We start from the raw sequence: 17128 nt of genomic DNA on the forward strand, positions 1-17128 counted from the left end.
ACACATTCCTGAAGTAACAAAGTCTACAACACTTCACGATCACAAAAATTAAATATCAATCTGAACGTCAACGTAACAGTAACAGCAAGAAATAAAGTTAAATAATATAATCCACTCAAAAGTTTTTAGAACCTAATCCCCACACTTGATTTCAAATTTGTCAAAAAGTTATTTGGAACATATTTTTTGATGCAATTAATCAACCTCTCAAACTATTTTATATAAATTACTGAGCTTTGCTTTTTCTAGATGTGATATCCCAAGCGTACATTAATTTTCTGATAGCCGCTAAACTGAACAAGTGGCTGCACAATGTGGTAGCACCTGAAATGAAATCGTTTACACAAAATACAAGAAGGATATAGAAGTATGTAATCTAGAAACTGGTGAGGTGAACCTATTTGATTTGTCACGTGACAGCAACTTTTGGTTTTGATTGATACTGTAAACTTATTGGTTTGTCAGTGTCACGTTTTATTGACACTTATAGTCCACTTCAGTATCCGTATATATGTTGTAGAATAATGTTCTAGAAAACTGTTTGATTACCTTACAAGACATATTTATAACGTACGAAATGTGGCGGTTTTCCGAAAATTTCGCCATATTTTCGGACCGCCAAAATTTCGGTCGTCGTAATAGAATCCGTCGCATTATCTTTTAGCTTATTTCAATGACTGTGCCTTCACTGCTTTATTTTGTTTCTAAAAAGTAATATCAAGTAAAATAAATAAATAAATTCTGGCATCTTGGGACAAATTATCACCACACCAATGACGAATTGAATGTCAAGCAATACAGTTTAAATTTGCATTAAAATACTTGTATGTGCTTACATGAAAGTTTTACAGTCTTAAGGGGGGGGGGGGGGGGGGGGGGGGGGGGGGGGGGGGCCAATGGGTATTTTTTTGTGAAACTTGATTTCGAGATAGCAATTGACCAACAAACTAAGACCAGTGACCGAACTTTTGAGGGGGTCCCGGACCCCAACCGCCAAACGGTGCGCGCATGGCAGCCACGCCCATATTTGGTCCAAATTAGGCCCAATTTAGCCAAATACCCTGAACATGCCCAAAACCAAGGTTTATGGTGCTCTACTTGTAGCTAGTGGTCTCCTGAACTCGTATATGAAATTTCATCAAGATTGGACGAAAAATGACTGAGTTATGAGCCAAAAACCATATGCCCATATTTGGGCATACGCACCAAATTTGGTAGATTTCGGCCCATAAATTGGTCAAATATCAATATTTTTGAATGAAACTTACTTTATATGAAAGGTAAGCCTAAACTACATATTATCTGTAAGTTATAGCTTTATATCTGTTTAAATGTGGATACTAAGGCGAAAAAACCACAAAAAATGAACTAAATTGCCCATATCTCGGTTCGCGATATTTGCGGAATTGATCTCATTAAAATTGTAACAACTCAATCAGTTTTCAAAATTTTTGCATGAAATTTTCGGAATCGACTCGAAATCGCATTTCCACCTTATTTTAAATACGGATTTTTGATTTAGGCCTCCAAAAAAATTTGGCGGCCAAATTCTGAATTTTTGTGAGATAATTTTGGAATTTGGCCGCCAAATTTTGGCTCATAACTCAGTCATTTTTCGTCCAATCTTGATGAAATTTCATATACGAGTTCAGGAGACCACTAGCTACAAGTAGAGCACCATAAACCTTGGTTTTGGGCATGTTCAGGGTATTTGGCTAAATTGGGCCTAATTTGGACCAAATATGGGCGTGGCTGCCCTGCGCGCACCGTTTGGCGGTTGGGGTCCGGGACCCCCTCAAAAGTTCGGTCACTGGTCTTAGTTTGTTGGTCAACTACTATCTCGAAATCAAGTTTCACAAAAAAATATCCATTGGCCCCCCCCCCCCCCCCCCCCCTTAATACAGACTAAGTTTGAACATGATTTTACCGAATTTCAGAAATTTCCTTACTGCTTACTGTCACAAAAAATGATGAAAAATACCCTTATTTTCTGTGACGTCCGAAATTTGACGGTTTTTGTTCAATTTCGCCAAAATTTCGGTCGTCGCAAATTAGGCCGCCATAAATATGTCTTGTAAGGTAGTCAAGCAGCAACTCAGGTTATTATGATACATCGTACATTAATTACTATTTAAAACTCTCCAAACTAAAAGGCACAAACCTAAGAAATAGAAGACGTAGCTACTATCTGGCATGAGGAATCTGGTTGGTTTGGGGAGACTGACGAGCGGGTAAAACTCTCTGTGGGACACAATACCTGCCGCTGAGACATTAACAAATTAGTTTAAATTAGTTAATATGTTAGTAAGAGCGTATCTATAACACAGGGCTTATAAAACCCAAAAGATGGTGATTTAAATTAAAAACAGAAGATATAACACGCACCAGTCTCTCATTCTATAAACTTACTAGCTAATAAGCCCCATATACAAGCTGGTATAGAGCACAAGCACAGCACAATCCTGTAGAGGTTCAGGTATTTACTCTTATTCTTCATGATACCTCTGAATCCAATGAGGCATGCAGGAAATGTAGCCAGCCATAGTACCTGCAAGAAAATACCACTTTCAGTTCAGTCCATCTAAGAGTTGATGAATCCAGATTTTTGGAACATTTTTGGAACATTTTTGGAACATGTGCCAAAATTGTGCCAAAAGTGTGCCATGCATTTATTTGCCCTAATGAGCTCTAAATAGTGCCAAAAATAATTGTAAATGATGGATATATTTGCAAGCTAGGTCTAGGGGCCATCGAAAGTAGCATAACATTACCCAGGTTCATGGAATGAACGAAAATGAACAAAAATGAATATTGTCCTAAAAATGCTCAGAACGGTTTAAAATTGGTCGGAAAGTGTTTATATTAGTCCTAGGACCACTCAAACCAAGTTTGGGAATCACTGCATGTCTAGAACCGATGTTACCAATGTTCCAAAATGTTCCAATTTTGTCACAATAATCCTCCTGAGAATCCAGATTTTTGGAACATGGGCACATCGAAGTATTGGCTGTATTTAAGTGTTCGGAAGCCTCAATTCGGTTTTCTAAGATGGATATAGGTAAAAACTAGGCCTAAGAGCCATCAAAACTCAAATAGCATTACCCAGGTTCATGGAATGAACGAAAATGAACAAAAATGAATATTGTCCTAAAAATGCTCAGAACGGTTTAAAATTGGTCGGAAAGTGTTTATATTAGTCCTAGGACCACTCAAACCAAGTTTGGGAATCACTGCATGTCTAGAACCGATGTTACCAATGTTCCAAAATGTTCCAATTTTGGCACAATAATCCTCCTGAGAATCCAGATTTTTGGAACATGGGCACATCGAAGTATTGGCTGTATTTAAGTGCTGGGAAGCCTCAATTCGGATTTCTAAGATGGATATAGGTAAAAACTAAGCCTAAGAGCCATCAAAACTCAAATAACATTACCCAGGTTCATGGAATGAACGAAAATGAACAAAAATGTATATTGTCCTAAAAATGCTCAGAACGGTTTAAAATTGGCCGGAAAGTGTTTATATTAGTCCTAGGACCACTCAAACCAAGTTTGGGAATCACTGCATGTCTAGAACCGATGTTACCAATGTTCCAAAATGTTCCAATTTTGTCACAATAATCCTCCTGAGAATCCAGATTTTTGGAACATCATGGGCACATCGAAGTATTGGCTGTATTTAAGTGCTGGGAAGCCTCAATTCGGTTTTTTAAGATGGATATAGGTAAAAACTAGGCCTAAGAACCATCAAAACTCAAATAACATTACCCAGGTTCATGGAATGAACGAAAATGAACAAAAATGAATATTGTCCTAAAAATGCTCAGAACGGTTTAAAATTGGTCGGAAAGTGTTAATATTAGTCCTAGGACCACTCAAACCAAGTTTGGGAATCACTGCATGTCTAGAACCGATGTTACCAATGTTCCAAAATGTTCCAATTTTGTCACAATAATTCTCCTGAGAATCCACATTTTTGGAACATGGGCACATCGAAGTATTGGCTGTATTTAAGTGCTGGGAAGCCTCAATTCGGTTTTCTAAGATGGATATATCCGTAAGCTAGGCCTAGGAGCCATCAAAGTCGTATAAAATTACCCATGAAATGACCAGAAATGAACGAAAATGAACATTCTTCTCAAAGTGCTCAGAATGGTTTAAAATTGGTCGGAAAGTGTTTATATTGGGCCTAGGACCACTCAAACCAAGTTTGGGAATCACTGCATGTCTAGAACCGATGTTACCAATGTTCCAAAATGTTCCAATGGGGGGGAGTAATGACTACTTTTGGGGACTTGGGGAATTACGTCAACGATTTTACCCCGAGTCCCCATGATTTTTAGTCCCCATTAGTCCCCAAAAGTCTCCATTAGTCCCCATTTAGATTTCAAAAAATCTGGCTTCTCCAGACCAGATCGTAAACTTCTCAAGACTGAAGTCAAGAATATTTATCAATGATCACTGGACATTCCTGACTTCTTGGGAGCTACTTGAGTGCTGTTAGAGTACCTCAGGTAAATTAAGGGAGGGGGCGGATTTCCACATGAGTGTTGATGAGGCCAAAATCGGAAAAATCGGAAAATTGAGAAACTTACAGAATCGATCTCAAAAACCTCTCAAAAGGGATATAAGTCCTCCTCCTCCTTAGTCTTCCTCCTCCTCCTGAGTCCTCCTCCTCCTCCTCCTCCGATCCTTCTCAGTCCTCCTCCTCTTCAGTCCTCCTCCTGACTCCTCTTCCTCATCCTCCTCCACCTCCTGAGTCCACCTCCTGAGTCCACCTCCTTCTCCTCCTCATCCTCCTCCTCCTCCTCCTTCTCATCCTCCTCCTCCTCCTCCTCCTCCTCCTCCTCCTCCTCGTTCTTCCTCTTCCTTCTCCTCCTCTTTCTTCTCCCTATCAGTCCTCCTCCTCAGTCCTCCTCATAGTCGACCTCGTCCTTAGTCCTCGTCCTCGTCCTCCTCCTGGGTCCTCCTCCTGAGTCCTCCTCCTTCTCCTCCTCCTCCTCCTCCTCCTACTCCTCCTACTCCTCCTCATTCCTCCTCTTCCTTCTCCTCCTCCTTCTCCTTTTCCTTCTCCCTATCAGTCCTTCTCCTCAGTCCTCCTCACCCTCCACCTTAGTCCTCATTCCTCCTCCTCCCCCTCAGTCTTACTCCCAGTACTCCTCCTCCTCCTCCTCCTCCTCCTCCTCCTCCTCCTCCTCCTCCTCCTCCTCCTCCTCCTCCTCCTCCTCCTCCTCCTCCTCCTCCTCCTCCTCCTCCTCCTCCTCCTCCTCCTCCTCCTCCTCCTCCTCCTCCTCCTCCTCCTCCTCCTCCTCCTCCTCCTCCTCCTCCTCCTCCTCCTCCTCCTCCTCCTCCTCCTCCTCCTCCTCCTCCTCCTCCTCCTCCTCCTCCTCCTCCTCCTCCTCCTCCTCCTCCTCCTCCTCCTCCTCCTCCTCCTCCTCCTCCTCCTCCTCCTCCTCCTCCTCCTCCTCCTCCTCCTCCTCCTCCTCCTCCTCCTCCTCCTCCTCCTCCTCCTCCTCCTCCTCCTCCTCCTCCTCCTCCTCCACCTGAAGCAGCTTGATCTCTACTTCCTACAGCGCCGCCGCGAGAGGTACACGATCATCCTTGTCTGGAAAATTTACTACGGTGAGATTCCCAACAGTGTAAACATTACTTTCCAACACTCTCAAAGAAGAGGAGTTACATGTCTTCGTCCTCTTGGCGGAGTAAAATACAAAAGCACCAACACCATGAGGTTTCATTCTTAACCTTCAGTGGCCTCTGCTTTGTATAACGCTGTGCCTCACGACATCAAGTCTATCCCAACCTTGCCAAAAATCCTCCTCCTCAGTCCCCAGTCCTTCTCCTACTCGTCAGTCCTCATCCTGAGTTCTCCTTCTCCTACTCCTAAGTCTTCCTCCTCGTCAGTCCTCCTCCTCCTCGTCAGTCTTCCTCCTCCTCCTCCTCATCCTAATCAGTCCTCAGTCCTCCTCATCCTCCTCAGTCCTCTTCCTCAGTCCTCCTCCTCCTCCTCCTGCACGTCAGCCCTCCTCCTCCTCCTCCTCAGTCCCCAGTCCTTTTCCTACTTGTCAGTCCTCATCCTCCTCATCCTCCTCCTCCTCCTCAGTCACCAGTCCCCCTTCTCCTCCTACTCCTAAGTCCTCCTTCTCCTCCTCCTCTTCTTTCTCATCAGTCCAGCCCCAGTCTTCCTTCTCCTCTTCCTTCTCATCAGTCCTCCCCCAGTCTTCCTTCTCCTCTTCCTCATCCTCAGTCCTCCTCGTCATCCTCGTCATCAGTGTTCTTTCTCCTCCTTATCCTCGTCATCAGTCCTCTTCCTGATCCTCCCCCAGTCTCCTTCTCCTCCTCCTCCTCTTCACTCCTCCTTAGTCCTCCCCCAGTCCTCCTCCTCAGTCGTCCTCCTCCTAAGTCGTCCTCCTCCTCAGTCGTCCTCCTCCTCAGTCGTCCTCCTCCTCAGTCGTCCTCCTCCTCAGTCGTCCTCCTCCTCAGTCGTCCTCCTCCTCAGTCGTCCTCCTCCTCAGTCGTCCTCCTCCTCGTCCTTAGTTCTCGTCCTCATCCTCCTAGTCCTTGTCCTTAGTTCTCGTCCTCATCCTCCTAGTCCTCGTTCTCGTCCTCCTCAGTCTTCCTCAGTCCTCCTCCTCCTCCTCCTCCTCCTCAGTCATCTTGCTCCTCAGTCCCCAGTCCTCTTCTACTCGTCAGCCTTCTCCTCATCATCCTCCTCCTCATCAGTCCTCCTCCTCCTTCAATCTCCTCCTCAGTCCTCCTCCTCAGTTCTCCTCCTCCTTCTCCTACTCCTAAGTCTTCCTCCTCGTCAGTCCTCCTCCTCCTCGTGAGTCTTTCTCCTCCTCCTCCTCCTCCTCCTCTCCAGTCCTTTTCCTCCTCCTCATCCTCCTCAGTCCTCAGTTCTCCTTATCCTCCTCAGTCCCCTTCCTCTGTCCTCCTCCTCAGTCCTCCTCCTCAGTCCCCAGTTCTTCCTTGGAAGTTCAGACTGACAGCACGGGTAGAGATCAGAGCTTAAGTTCCCCCCCCCCCCCCCCCCCCCTAATATGCAATATGGTACAACATTAAATTAGATAGTTCCACCCTGTTAGATCATTGCTTTTCTCTATTTGATAGTGTTTATGGACCACATTCTCCATGTAATACACTCAAATAAACATAAAAGTACTGTGCAAGTAGTCAGATAATATCATTTAAGCACTTAGCATATATCAAACTTGATGAAATTGAAGTTAATTCTAGGGCCCCAAAAGGCCCCACACAATACACATATCGAAATCCATAAAGGGCCCTAGAAATCGGGGCTTTTTGGGGCCTTTTGACCCTGACCACTATTTGATAGTGTTTATGGACCATAATCTCCATGTAAATACACTCAAATAAACATAAAAGTACTGTGCAAGTAGTCAGATAATATCATTTAAGCACTTAGCATATATCAAACTTGATGAAATTGAAGTTAATTCTAGGGCCCCAAAAGGCCCCAACATGAACACATATTCAAAATCCGAAAAGGGCCCTAGAAATCGGGGCCTTTTGGGGCGTTGGCCCCCCCCCCCCCCCCCTATCAATTTTTCTTATTACTTTTCTATTGATTTGTCTGAAATGATATGCTCAGTAATTTGAAATTGGCGTTGGTTTCTTTTGTTTTTGACGATCATTTATGGAAATATTCACAAAAGAGTGCTTGTCAGTGCTTAAAATAAAGATCACCCAAGTCTGTTCACAGAACGGCTGTTATAAATACTCATACACCCATCATCTAACATCTTTAAGTGTATTAGGAGGGTAAGTCGAAGGGTTAATTCATGATTTTTCAGCGAGTCGGCTACTTCTACCTTCACGAGAGCTAAACTTCAATTAACCTCAATTTGAATTGACTTGTACAGTGGTAGAACACATTACAACCGGGCTTATCATTTTACCTTTAAGTCAGATTTATCCTACTCTTATCTTGGACAAAACATCTCGATCGTTATCGTTATTAAACTAACTTGAAAACCATGAATAACTGTCAAAAATTCTGGGGACTTATGGGGACAAATCGTGAATTACGTCAACGAGTTGACCTCTAGTCCCCATGATTTTTAGTCCCCATTAGTCCCCGAAAGTCTCCATTGGTAGTCATTACCCCCCCCCCCCCCCCCCCCCCCCGTTCCAATTTTGTCACAATAATTCTCCTGAGAATCCAGATTTTTGGAACATGGGCACATCGAAGTATTGGCTGTATTTAAGTGCTGGGAAGCCTCAATTCGTTTTTCTAAGATGAATATAGGTAAAAACTAGGCCTAAGAGCCGGAGCCATCAAAAGTCAAATAATATTACCCAGGTTCATGGAATGAACGAAAATGAACAAAAATGGATATATGTCCTTAAAATTCTCAGAACGGTTTAAAATTGGTCGGTAAGTGTTTATATTGGTCCTAGGACCACTCAAACCAAGTTTGGGAATCACTGCATGTCTAGAACCGATGTTACCAATGTTCCAAAATGTTCCAATTCGAGTGGTCTTAGGACCAATACAAACACTTTCCGACCAATTTTAAACCGCTCTGAGCAATTCCAAAGAGTTTACGAAAGAGTCATAAGGCCAATCAACAGACTATTCATTTACTGTATTGTTAAGATGGTTCGGTATTCTGCACCCCTCGTATCGGTTCTGGGCATGCAGTGATTCCATAAACAGTCAGACAGTCACACAATGTACACCCTATATTTAGATCACATCAGTTTCATTTGTATCACATCACTTCGTGTAATAGATGTGTGGAAGCAAATAAAGATGTGATCTGAATAAGGTGATCCGAGCGTAGCAAGGTTATCCGATCTTATTTGGTGTGATCGGATGTAGAGGCGTAAGATCAGATCAGGTCATCAGCAATAGGATTAACTTAGCAAGCTTGTTAATGAATAAGAAGAGAATAAATAGATAATTAAGTTATACAAATCATTTTCCCTCTCTGTTAACCACAACAACTACAACGACAATGAATCCCTTCACTAAATTGATGAGCCTACCTCTTTATCTACCAGTTCAAAGAAGCACCAGCAGTCCACCTCACTCAACCAACCCCTTCACCAGCAACCTTCATCCCTCAACCAACTCATTCACCACCAGCCTACCTAACGCAACCAACCCCTTCACCAGCAACCTACCTCGCGCCGCTCAACCAACCCTTTCACCTGCAACCTTCATCCCTCAACGAACAAATACAGCTAATGATGTCAAAAATTTATATCAATATATTGGGGGATTATTAAAACGAAAATAGTTGCCCAATAAAATAATTTCTGCCTTCTCTTGGAGGTACGTGTGCTAATTGTACATAATTCTGAATGCAACTTTAAGACTCTGTTGGACGAAAATATTGACTCTTTGCCACCATTTTCTTACCATTCTGAGCGCTTTAAGGAAAATTTTCATTTTTGTTCATTTTCGTTCATTCCATGAACCTGGGTAATGTTATTTGACTTTTGATGGCTCTTAGACCTAGTTTTTACCTATATCCATCTTAGAAAACCGAATTGAGGCTTCCCAGCACTTAAATACAACCAATACTTCGATGTGCCCATGTTCCAAACATCTGGATTCTCAGGAGGATTATTGTGCAAAAATTGGAACATTTTGGAACATTGGTAACATCGGTTCTAGACATGCAGTGATTCCCAAACTTGGTTTGAGTGGTCCTAGGACTAATATAAACATTTTCCGACCAATTTTAAACCGTTTTGAGCATTTTTAGGACAATATTCATTTTTGTTCATTTTCGTTCATTCCATGAACCTGGGTAATGTTATTTGAGTTTTGATGGCTCTTAGGCCTAGTTTTTACCTATATCCATCTTAGAAAACCGAATTGAGGCTTCCCAGCACTTAAATACAGCCAATACTTCGATGTCCCCATGTTCCCAAAATGGTTACAAAAATCAAAATTGGAACCACCTTCACATCGGTTCTAGACATGCAGTGATTCCCAAACTTGGTTTGAGTGGTCCTAGGACCAATGTTAACACTTTCCGACCCATTTTAAACCATTCTGAGCACTTTGAGAATAATGTTCATTTTCGTTCATTTCTGGTCATTCCATGGGTAATTTTATACGACTTTTGATGGCTCCTAGGCCTAGCTTACGGCTATATCCATCTTAGAAAACCGAACTGAGCCTTCCCAGCACTCAAATACGGCCAATACTGCGATGTGCCCATGTTCCAAATTTATGGATTCATCTACTGCCATTACATCTAAGGGAAGTAATTGAAAGTGGCGTACTGATCCACTGCACGTTGCTACTTTCGCGCAATATCCGTAAAGCCGCGCACCACAAATGTGAGCTGACTCCGTTTTGGTCCACGAAAATGACACCGCGCGCCACAAACCCACGACCATTCATCTGTGACCGCGCGAATAACAGGTAGGAGAACTTGAAAAACCAGTTTTTTAAAGAATGACCGATCTACTATTGGAGATTGGAGACGTGTAACCGAAATTTACCTGCCAAATGTAGAGACAGTTGATGCCAGCAATAACAGCAGTTGCAAACATAGACGTTCCAAGCATTCCATGGTAGATTAATGTTCGCTTCATCGCATTCTTGTACTTGACACTCGTTACATACTGCACAGCAACCTGTCGAGTTTTAAATGCTTTATAAGACAAAAAGAGGTTAAATTGAGGGTGACAATCAGCCATAACAAGGTAATCAGTTCAAGCAAAACAAACGCTTACTATGCAGCTAGCTAATCAAGAATACTAGGAAACTATCGGCTGAGAATCTTCTGTTCATCCTAGAATAGTCAAAAAGGCATAAATGAGAAAGGCTTCAAACCACGCAAATATTACAATCATAATTAGCCAACAGGCATGAAAACAGCATACTGAACACTATAAACAGTGAACGTCACGATTAGTGTAAGACATCTATTCGCGAATAATCTAGATGATGAACCAAAAATACGTCGTCACTAAATTAGTAAACTCTTGTCAAATCCAAACATAACTCTAAGCATTGACACACGTTATTAGGAAAATGTCACTAAGAATAATAAGTGCCATTGAAAATACAGCATTGCTACGAATTTGAATGCCACTACCAAAATAGACAAGGGTGTTTTACAGCGAGACAGAACACGGAAAAGACATAATGACAATTTGGTAGAGGAACGGGAGGTTCTGCATTTGGGGGTAAAACAATCGGGGGTGGAGGCCGGAGGGTGTCATCGACATTCAATTGGCGAAAACCAAAATCTTTCAAACAAATGGCAGATGACGTTGACACCCAGTCAATTCAAATTGCAACTAATCTGCTGTCATGCAGATTTACAAAATATGCAAATGCGAATCGCCGTCCCACCAACATTCAATGACATTTTAGATAAAAGATAAACCATAATGTTACAATGTCAGTGGCGAAACGATATCTTATACCATCCATGTTATAACTCCCACCCCTTCAAGCATACTATATTTTATTTTACATCCTACATCTCCAAGATATTTCTCTGAAATGAAACATGATACACTACTTAAACTTAAACTTAAACTGGTAATTTGCCTATATTTGTATATTCGTATATAGACGTAGTGGATGGTTGAGCTTGTTTCATGCACAGGTCGACCCTGAGCTCAAATTTAATGATAAGCAATGACATTGGGCACTTGAAACCTCCTCAAGCCTCCATTCATTTATTTACTATAAGTTTATTGTTAAGCAGCAGCTGCTGCATGATTGGTACATAGAAATTGTTTGATTGTGCCTTAAAAATAAATAATTGATTTATGTAATAATTGTTTTACCAAAATTCAACTTTTTTGGCATAATCTTTTACCGCTTGTTATTTCTTGACAAATTTAAAAATTTCATTCGTGCTATTCTTTTTTTCCCAATTCCCCCTCTACTCGTACAACCCTAGACGGAGTGAGTACAGTCGTTACATCACGTGACAGTCGTTACATCACGTGACAAGTATAAAATCTGACAGTTAAATGAAAGAAACACAGCAAAAGGAAAGAACAGTGGTACCTACATTATTTGCTTCCTTCATTAGACGCCTCTAAAACAAAACACATATCACACAGTTAAATAGATAAAAAACTAGAATTCAGCCAAACTTAGTGAAGATCAAACAAGTGAAGTGTCACAAAATGAATGCCAACTTTAAATTTCTTGAGAAGCGCCAGGGATTGCAAGAGAAGTGTTTGGTATTATATTTTATTCCTCATTTTGAAGCGTTTCCCGAGAATATTGGATTTGGAATCATGCTGTGACACACTAATATACTAATAATCTACATTTTTTTAATGTTTTTATATTAACATTAATAACTTACCTTTTCTCTGTGCTTCCAATCTGATCCATCCGTGCCTTCAGCTCGTGGTCCAGAACTTGAAGACATTCTACAAATGAGTTTAATTAGTGTCATTATCTAATTAATTAATTAGCATCTTTAATATCTAACTGTTCTACATATGTGTAACGTAAGTATCTGGATATAAAAAATAAGAAAGTAAGTAAATAAAGTTTTAGCTACCAATTAGAAAAGTTCCTATAATCTTAGATTACTGTCTTGCACTGAAAGAAGATCAAGAATCTATAATTCAATTGATATAAATCCAAACATTATAAACATAATCATTTTACACAGCATCTTTATTTTCAACAGTAATATACCACTAAGCTACTAATAAGTTAAACCTTTGCGTGATTATATTTATAGTCCAGTATTTGTGAGGGTGGGGCACGCGGGGTAACTACAGAATTAAAAACGGGAAATTCAATTTATAACTCAAAATCTACTCTGAATATGAGTTAATCTATTTAGTCACAGAAAACCCAAGAAAACAGTTTTTGTAACCTGAAATTGGTTAAATTTGACCTAATTTCATGAATTTCAGATATCAGTCTGAAAAATGTCACCGGCTACACTTCGCATTTGTATAAAACATTTCCAAAAAGAATCTCGAAGGTGAAAGTGAAAGTGATATAAGGAGTTATAAATGCCCTTTCTCTTTCAGTTTCTCCATTAATGTAGAAACGTCGGGAACTTTGTCACCTGCTTGTCTTACAGGAGGATCAACTACGTTCAAAATCTGAAATTAGGAGTTGAAGTGAATATTATGAATGAAATCAAGTTTTATACAGCACTAAGCACAAGTGTATACTGTATAAGTATATAATAGTTAATTACTTTGAAAACCTCTAATAAAACAATGTTCCTCGCTTCTTGGGTCGGGAAAATGGACGGTAGAGATAAACTTTATATTATGTAATAAATAGTATTTAATTAAACATATATAATTTACCTTCAATCGTGGGGTAATGTCGACACCTAAGCTCGCTGGGTCCATCTTTGCAATCTTCTTCTTTTTAGCCTTCATGATATTAGGAAGAGTAGCATACCTGGGCTCATTCAACCGCAGATCTGCAGAAATTACAGCGGGCAGTGACACTGAAATATCCTCAAGTCCTGAAATATTTGAAGTGAGATTTGCAGAAATTACACAGAAATATCCTCCAGTTCTGAAATATTTGGAGAGAGATTTGCAGAAATTACACTGAAATATCCTCCAGTCCTGAAATATTTGAAGTGAGATTTGCAGAAATTACACTGAAATATCCTCCAGTCCTGAAATATTTGAAGTGAGAAAATTATACTACGTATTCAATGTTCGTTGTAACTTGTTATGTATGCTTTTTGGAACTATTATTATAGACTTTTAGCGTGCAAAGTGGCTGGCCGATGTTCAAATTATTACAGCACATGAGCGTCTGTTATGATACACTGGAATCTTGCTTGTGCTTCAACAAAATTTTTCTTAAAACTCTTTCGAAAAACAATAGAAAGCAATTACTAACTTAGGATACAGTAAAACCGATACAGTAAAAAAACTATCAACAACTTAACTTAGGATACGAATATTTATGTTTGTTGTTTATAAAGAAACAAAAAGCTTGATAGAATATTTGGACATGGATTGCAATTAAACCCTCGTTCTGGTGGACTCACCTCCGTCAATTTCCCTAGTGATAGTAAGGGCTCCATCCCCCGCACTAACCACACTAGCCATGGTACCCTGGGGCCAGTCCAGAATTCCTGCTAGTAATTGCGTTGTCTGGTTCGCATCGTCGTCTATAGCCTGAAAATGTCATGTTAAACAAGATCACGTGATCACGTTGTCACGTTATAGTTAGTTTATATAGCATAGGTTGTAACTCGTACAGCAAATAGTTACACTGAGAACTCTCTTAAAGTACAAAACGGTCACCTGTTTTCCCAGGATAACAAGATCTGGTTTTTCCTGCTCAACCAATGCAGCAAATATCTTGGCGACTCCCAGAGGTTGTAGGTTAGCATCCGTACCGGCTGGGACCTCAACATGGATACCACGATCTGCTCCCATTGCCAGAGCTGAAATAATTATATAATCATGTAATTGATAATTGTAATCAAGGAAACTGTAAATAAATACAAAAGTTCAAACTTTGTGCATTACATTACGGAAGATAATTAATTGATAACAACAATTAGTGAATATGTGACTTGGTTTTACTAAGTAACCCACACGTATTTTCACTGAGTCTGACCTGTTCTGATAGTTTCTTGAGCCTGTGGAGGCCCGCAGCTTGCTACGATTATCTCCTTAACTATCTTCTTCTGCTTCATCCGCACAGCTTCTTCTATTGCGTTCTCATCAAAGGGGTTCATGGAGTGTTTAACCCCATCTGTCACTACACCTGGAGGGAGTTTCAAGATTAATAAACGTTAATTTTATCAATTATTTACTAATTTATTGTGATTTGCAGCAGTACATAATATCAACTTTAACTCTGATTAATAGCATGTAATATAGGGTTATATAGGGTTATTCGTAATATAGGGTTATTCTCTTGGAATAACATTAAAATATCGATTAAGTTTTAAACGTTAAATAGCAAAAACGTATTTAGAGAGTTACAGATCATTTCCCAAATTAGACTTCAATTTATCTGTATCATTTACCGAGACTATCTGGACGAACTCTGATCTTTACAGCATAGTCGATAACTCTTTTGACGCCCACTAACACCCTTAGCCCGGACATCCTTGAAAATAGGACATTGTGAATGTCTTGGATTTTACAATCACCAAATATGAGGAAGTACCTTTTATGTTTCTTAACTTGATGATATTGTTGGTTATTAGAAATGTCTACGTGTAAGGAATTCGCAAGTTTTAATTGCTGTTTTCCAGCAGAAAAAGTCAAAGTCATTTTAAAGCTTTCACATTTCAACATTCAATAATTTTATCCAAATCAAAATTATTATAACCACCTAAAATAATTTTAATAATGGTGCTATAATTTTAAAATCAACATACAGTATAACACTGATAGTATTCTCAGAAAATTTAGAAGAGAATATAAGGCCACTGGTAATATGAATGCAGTAGCACGGTAAATCAGGGTTAGACGATATACCATTCAAGGAACATTACGGTAATCAATTTAATTAAAATCGTACAAAACAATAATTTCAATTCCTCTAAATTGGGACAGTGTGTTTGATCAAATTATTTAAAAGTAAGTGAAACTTAAAAACACATATCACACATACAAATACTTAAAAACACTTAAAAACACATATAATCACACTTATTTATTTATTGTTCTTAACTAATGTGATATCTGAAATTTAACTTATGCTATTAATAGCATGTAAAAGTATCTGAGAAAATTAATAAAAACATCAACAATATCCATGTTATTAATTGCATTTTAGATAATTGCAATTCTCAAGTCATAGTTAACTTATGAAATGAACCTGGGGTTCAGTTTAAGTTTGACCCCATCAAGGGGTCTAGCAGTGATCAGTCCATCAGTTTCCAAATCTGTGACTTCAGGGTAAGGGTTTTCTATGTCAAACTCTTGCACAACTCGAGAGATGATCATTTTTGCTTCCAGCATAGCAAAGTTTTTGCCAATACAACTCCTTGGTCCAGCCATGAATGGTAAATATGAGAAGCTTTTAACCTTGGATCCAGATGAAAAACGTTCAGGATTGAAAACTTCTGGCTTGTCCCAATGTCTTGAATCGTGGTGAAGTGCCATAATGGGTATAAAGATATCCGCTCCTTTAGGAATATTCAGGCCATTCACAGAGACATTATCTTTAGCACAGACCCGCCCAACACCTCGAACAGGAGGCTTCACTCTCATACATTCTTTGATGACCATCTGCATATAAACTAACTTATTGACATCTTCAAATTCCAGCATTTGGCCTCGTTCAGCAACACTGTCTATCTCCTCTCTAACTTTAGAGAGGATTTCATTGTTGTTAGCTAGATAGAAGAGTGTAATTGCCATGGTTATGGCAGTTGTTTCCATTCCAGCTATAAGAAAGACTAAATAATCATCTACCAAATCATCTATAGTAAGCTGATCTGAGCATTTATTGCTTTGGATGATGTGTGATAAGATATCAGAGCTATCAAGTGCATCAGAGTTCATTCTATCCTGAAGATGTCGTTTAACAACTTCTCTCACAATAGGAACTCTGTCTTTTAAAGCTTTCTTTTCTTGGCGATATTTCCAGGGGTAATTAAAATTTCTATCCCTCAGAGTTAGTGACATACCTTGAAGGATGAGAGGTGATGTTTCAACAACAAGTCCTCCGTGCATTGCTACAACATCTGAATCCATATTAAATCCACAAATAGATATTGCTTCAAAGGCACTACGATTCATATCTAAACTTACATCAATGATACCTTCTTTAACTCGTGTGCTCAGAACTCCCAATAAGTTGTTAACTACCGTATTCATGCCAGGCAAAATTGACTTCATAAATGATTTATGAAAACCTGGGTCCATAGCTCTTCTTTTGGTATTCCAAACCTCAGTGCCTGGATCACTTAAGAGACCATAGTTTCCGAATATTCTTACCCCACCAACACTTGAAAATGTTTTCTGATATTGTAAATCCTTTGGAAATGTCTTGTAGTCAGCTAAAACTTTTGCTAATATATCTAACTCCACACAATATATCACGTTTGAAGTGAATAATGGGAGCACAAAGAGATCCCATCCATACTCTTGCGAAAATTCCATGATTGCATGACCACCAGAGACATATTGAGATTTATTGACTCTTCTTTGAA

The 17128-nt window shown here is 39.9% G+C and overlaps 3 protein-coding genes across 3 annotated transcripts; all 3 read right to left on the reverse strand.

The window, feature by feature from the left end:
• Positions 1-130: 130 nt before the first annotated feature.
• Positions 131-12385, reverse strand: LOC134821540 (protein jagunal homolog 1-A-like). The gene is made up of 6 exons (XM_063832247.1): positions 12320-12385; positions 12017-12043; positions 10485-10619; positions 2410-2548; positions 2162-2263; positions 131-324 (listed from the first exon to the last, which is right to left on the reverse strand). The coding sequence occupies exons 1-6, from the start codon at positions 12383-12385 to the stop codon at positions 227-229; spliced, it is 567 nt and encodes a 188-aa protein (XP_063688317.1). The 3' UTR covers positions 131-226.
• Positions 12386-12581: 196 nt separating this feature from the next.
• On the reverse strand, positions 12582-15087 carry LOC134821536 (electron transfer flavoprotein subunit beta-like). Its single transcript, XM_063832243.1, has 6 exons — positions 14990-15087; positions 14575-14724; positions 14256-14398; positions 13997-14126; positions 13293-13456; positions 12582-13079 (listed from the first exon to the last, which is right to left on the reverse strand). Exons 1-6 carry the CDS (start codon positions 15069-15071, stop codon positions 12981-12983), a joined length of 768 nt encoding a protein of 255 aa, XP_063688313.1. The 5' UTR covers positions 15072-15087; the 3' UTR covers positions 12582-12980.
• Positions 15088-15776: 689 nt separating this feature from the next.
• LOC134821638 (cytochrome P450 3A19-like) lies at positions 15777-16670 on the reverse strand. The gene has a single exon (XM_063832339.1). The coding sequence runs from the start codon at positions 16668-16670 to the stop codon at positions 15777-15779; it is 894 nt and encodes a 297-aa protein (XP_063688409.1).
• Between the last annotated feature and the right edge of the window lie 458 nt (positions 16671-17128).

The sequence above is a fragment of the Bolinopsis microptera genome, chromosome 10, assembly GCF_026151205.1.
Source record: "Bolinopsis microptera isolate Bmic1 chromosome 10, MBARI_Bmic_1.0, whole genome shotgun sequence".
In the NCBI taxonomy this organism is placed as follows: domain Eukaryota; kingdom Metazoa; phylum Ctenophora; class Tentaculata; order Lobata; family Bolinopsidae; genus Bolinopsis; species Bolinopsis microptera.

What these genes read in the sequence shown, in the direction of transcription:
- LOC134821536 (XM_063832243.1), bottom strand. Translation starts at nt 15,071, where the DNA reads ATGTCCGGGCTAAGGGTGTTAGTGGGCGTCAAAAGAGTTATCGACTAT. An exon ending in TTGTTATCCTGGGAAAACAG is followed by an intron (nt 14,127 to 14,255) that starts GTGACCGTTTTG and finishes TGACATTTTCAG; the next exon opens with GCTATAGACGACGATGCGAA. An exon ending in ACATTACCCCACGATTGAAG is followed by an intron (nt 13,080 to 13,292) that starts GTAAATTATATA and finishes TCCTAATTTCAG; the next exon opens with ATTTTGAACGTAGTTGATCC.
- LOC134821540 (XM_063832247.1), bottom strand. Translation starts at nt 12,385, where the DNA reads ATGTCTTCAAGTTCTGGACCACGAGCTGAAGGCACGGATGGATCAGAT. An exon ending in TAATGAAGGAAGCAAATAAT is followed by an intron (nt 10,620 to 12,016) that starts GTAGGTACCACT and finishes AAAACTCGACAG; the next exon opens with GTTGCTGTGCAGTATGTAAC. An exon ending in TATATGGGGCTTATTAGCTA is followed by an intron (nt 2,264 to 2,409) that starts GTAAGTTTATAG and finishes TTAATGTCTCAG; the next exon opens with CGGCAGGTATTGTGTCCCAC.
- LOC134821638 (XM_063832339.1), bottom strand. Translation starts at nt 16,670, where the DNA reads ATGGATTCAGATGTTGTAGCAATGCACGGAGGACTTGTTGTTGAAACA.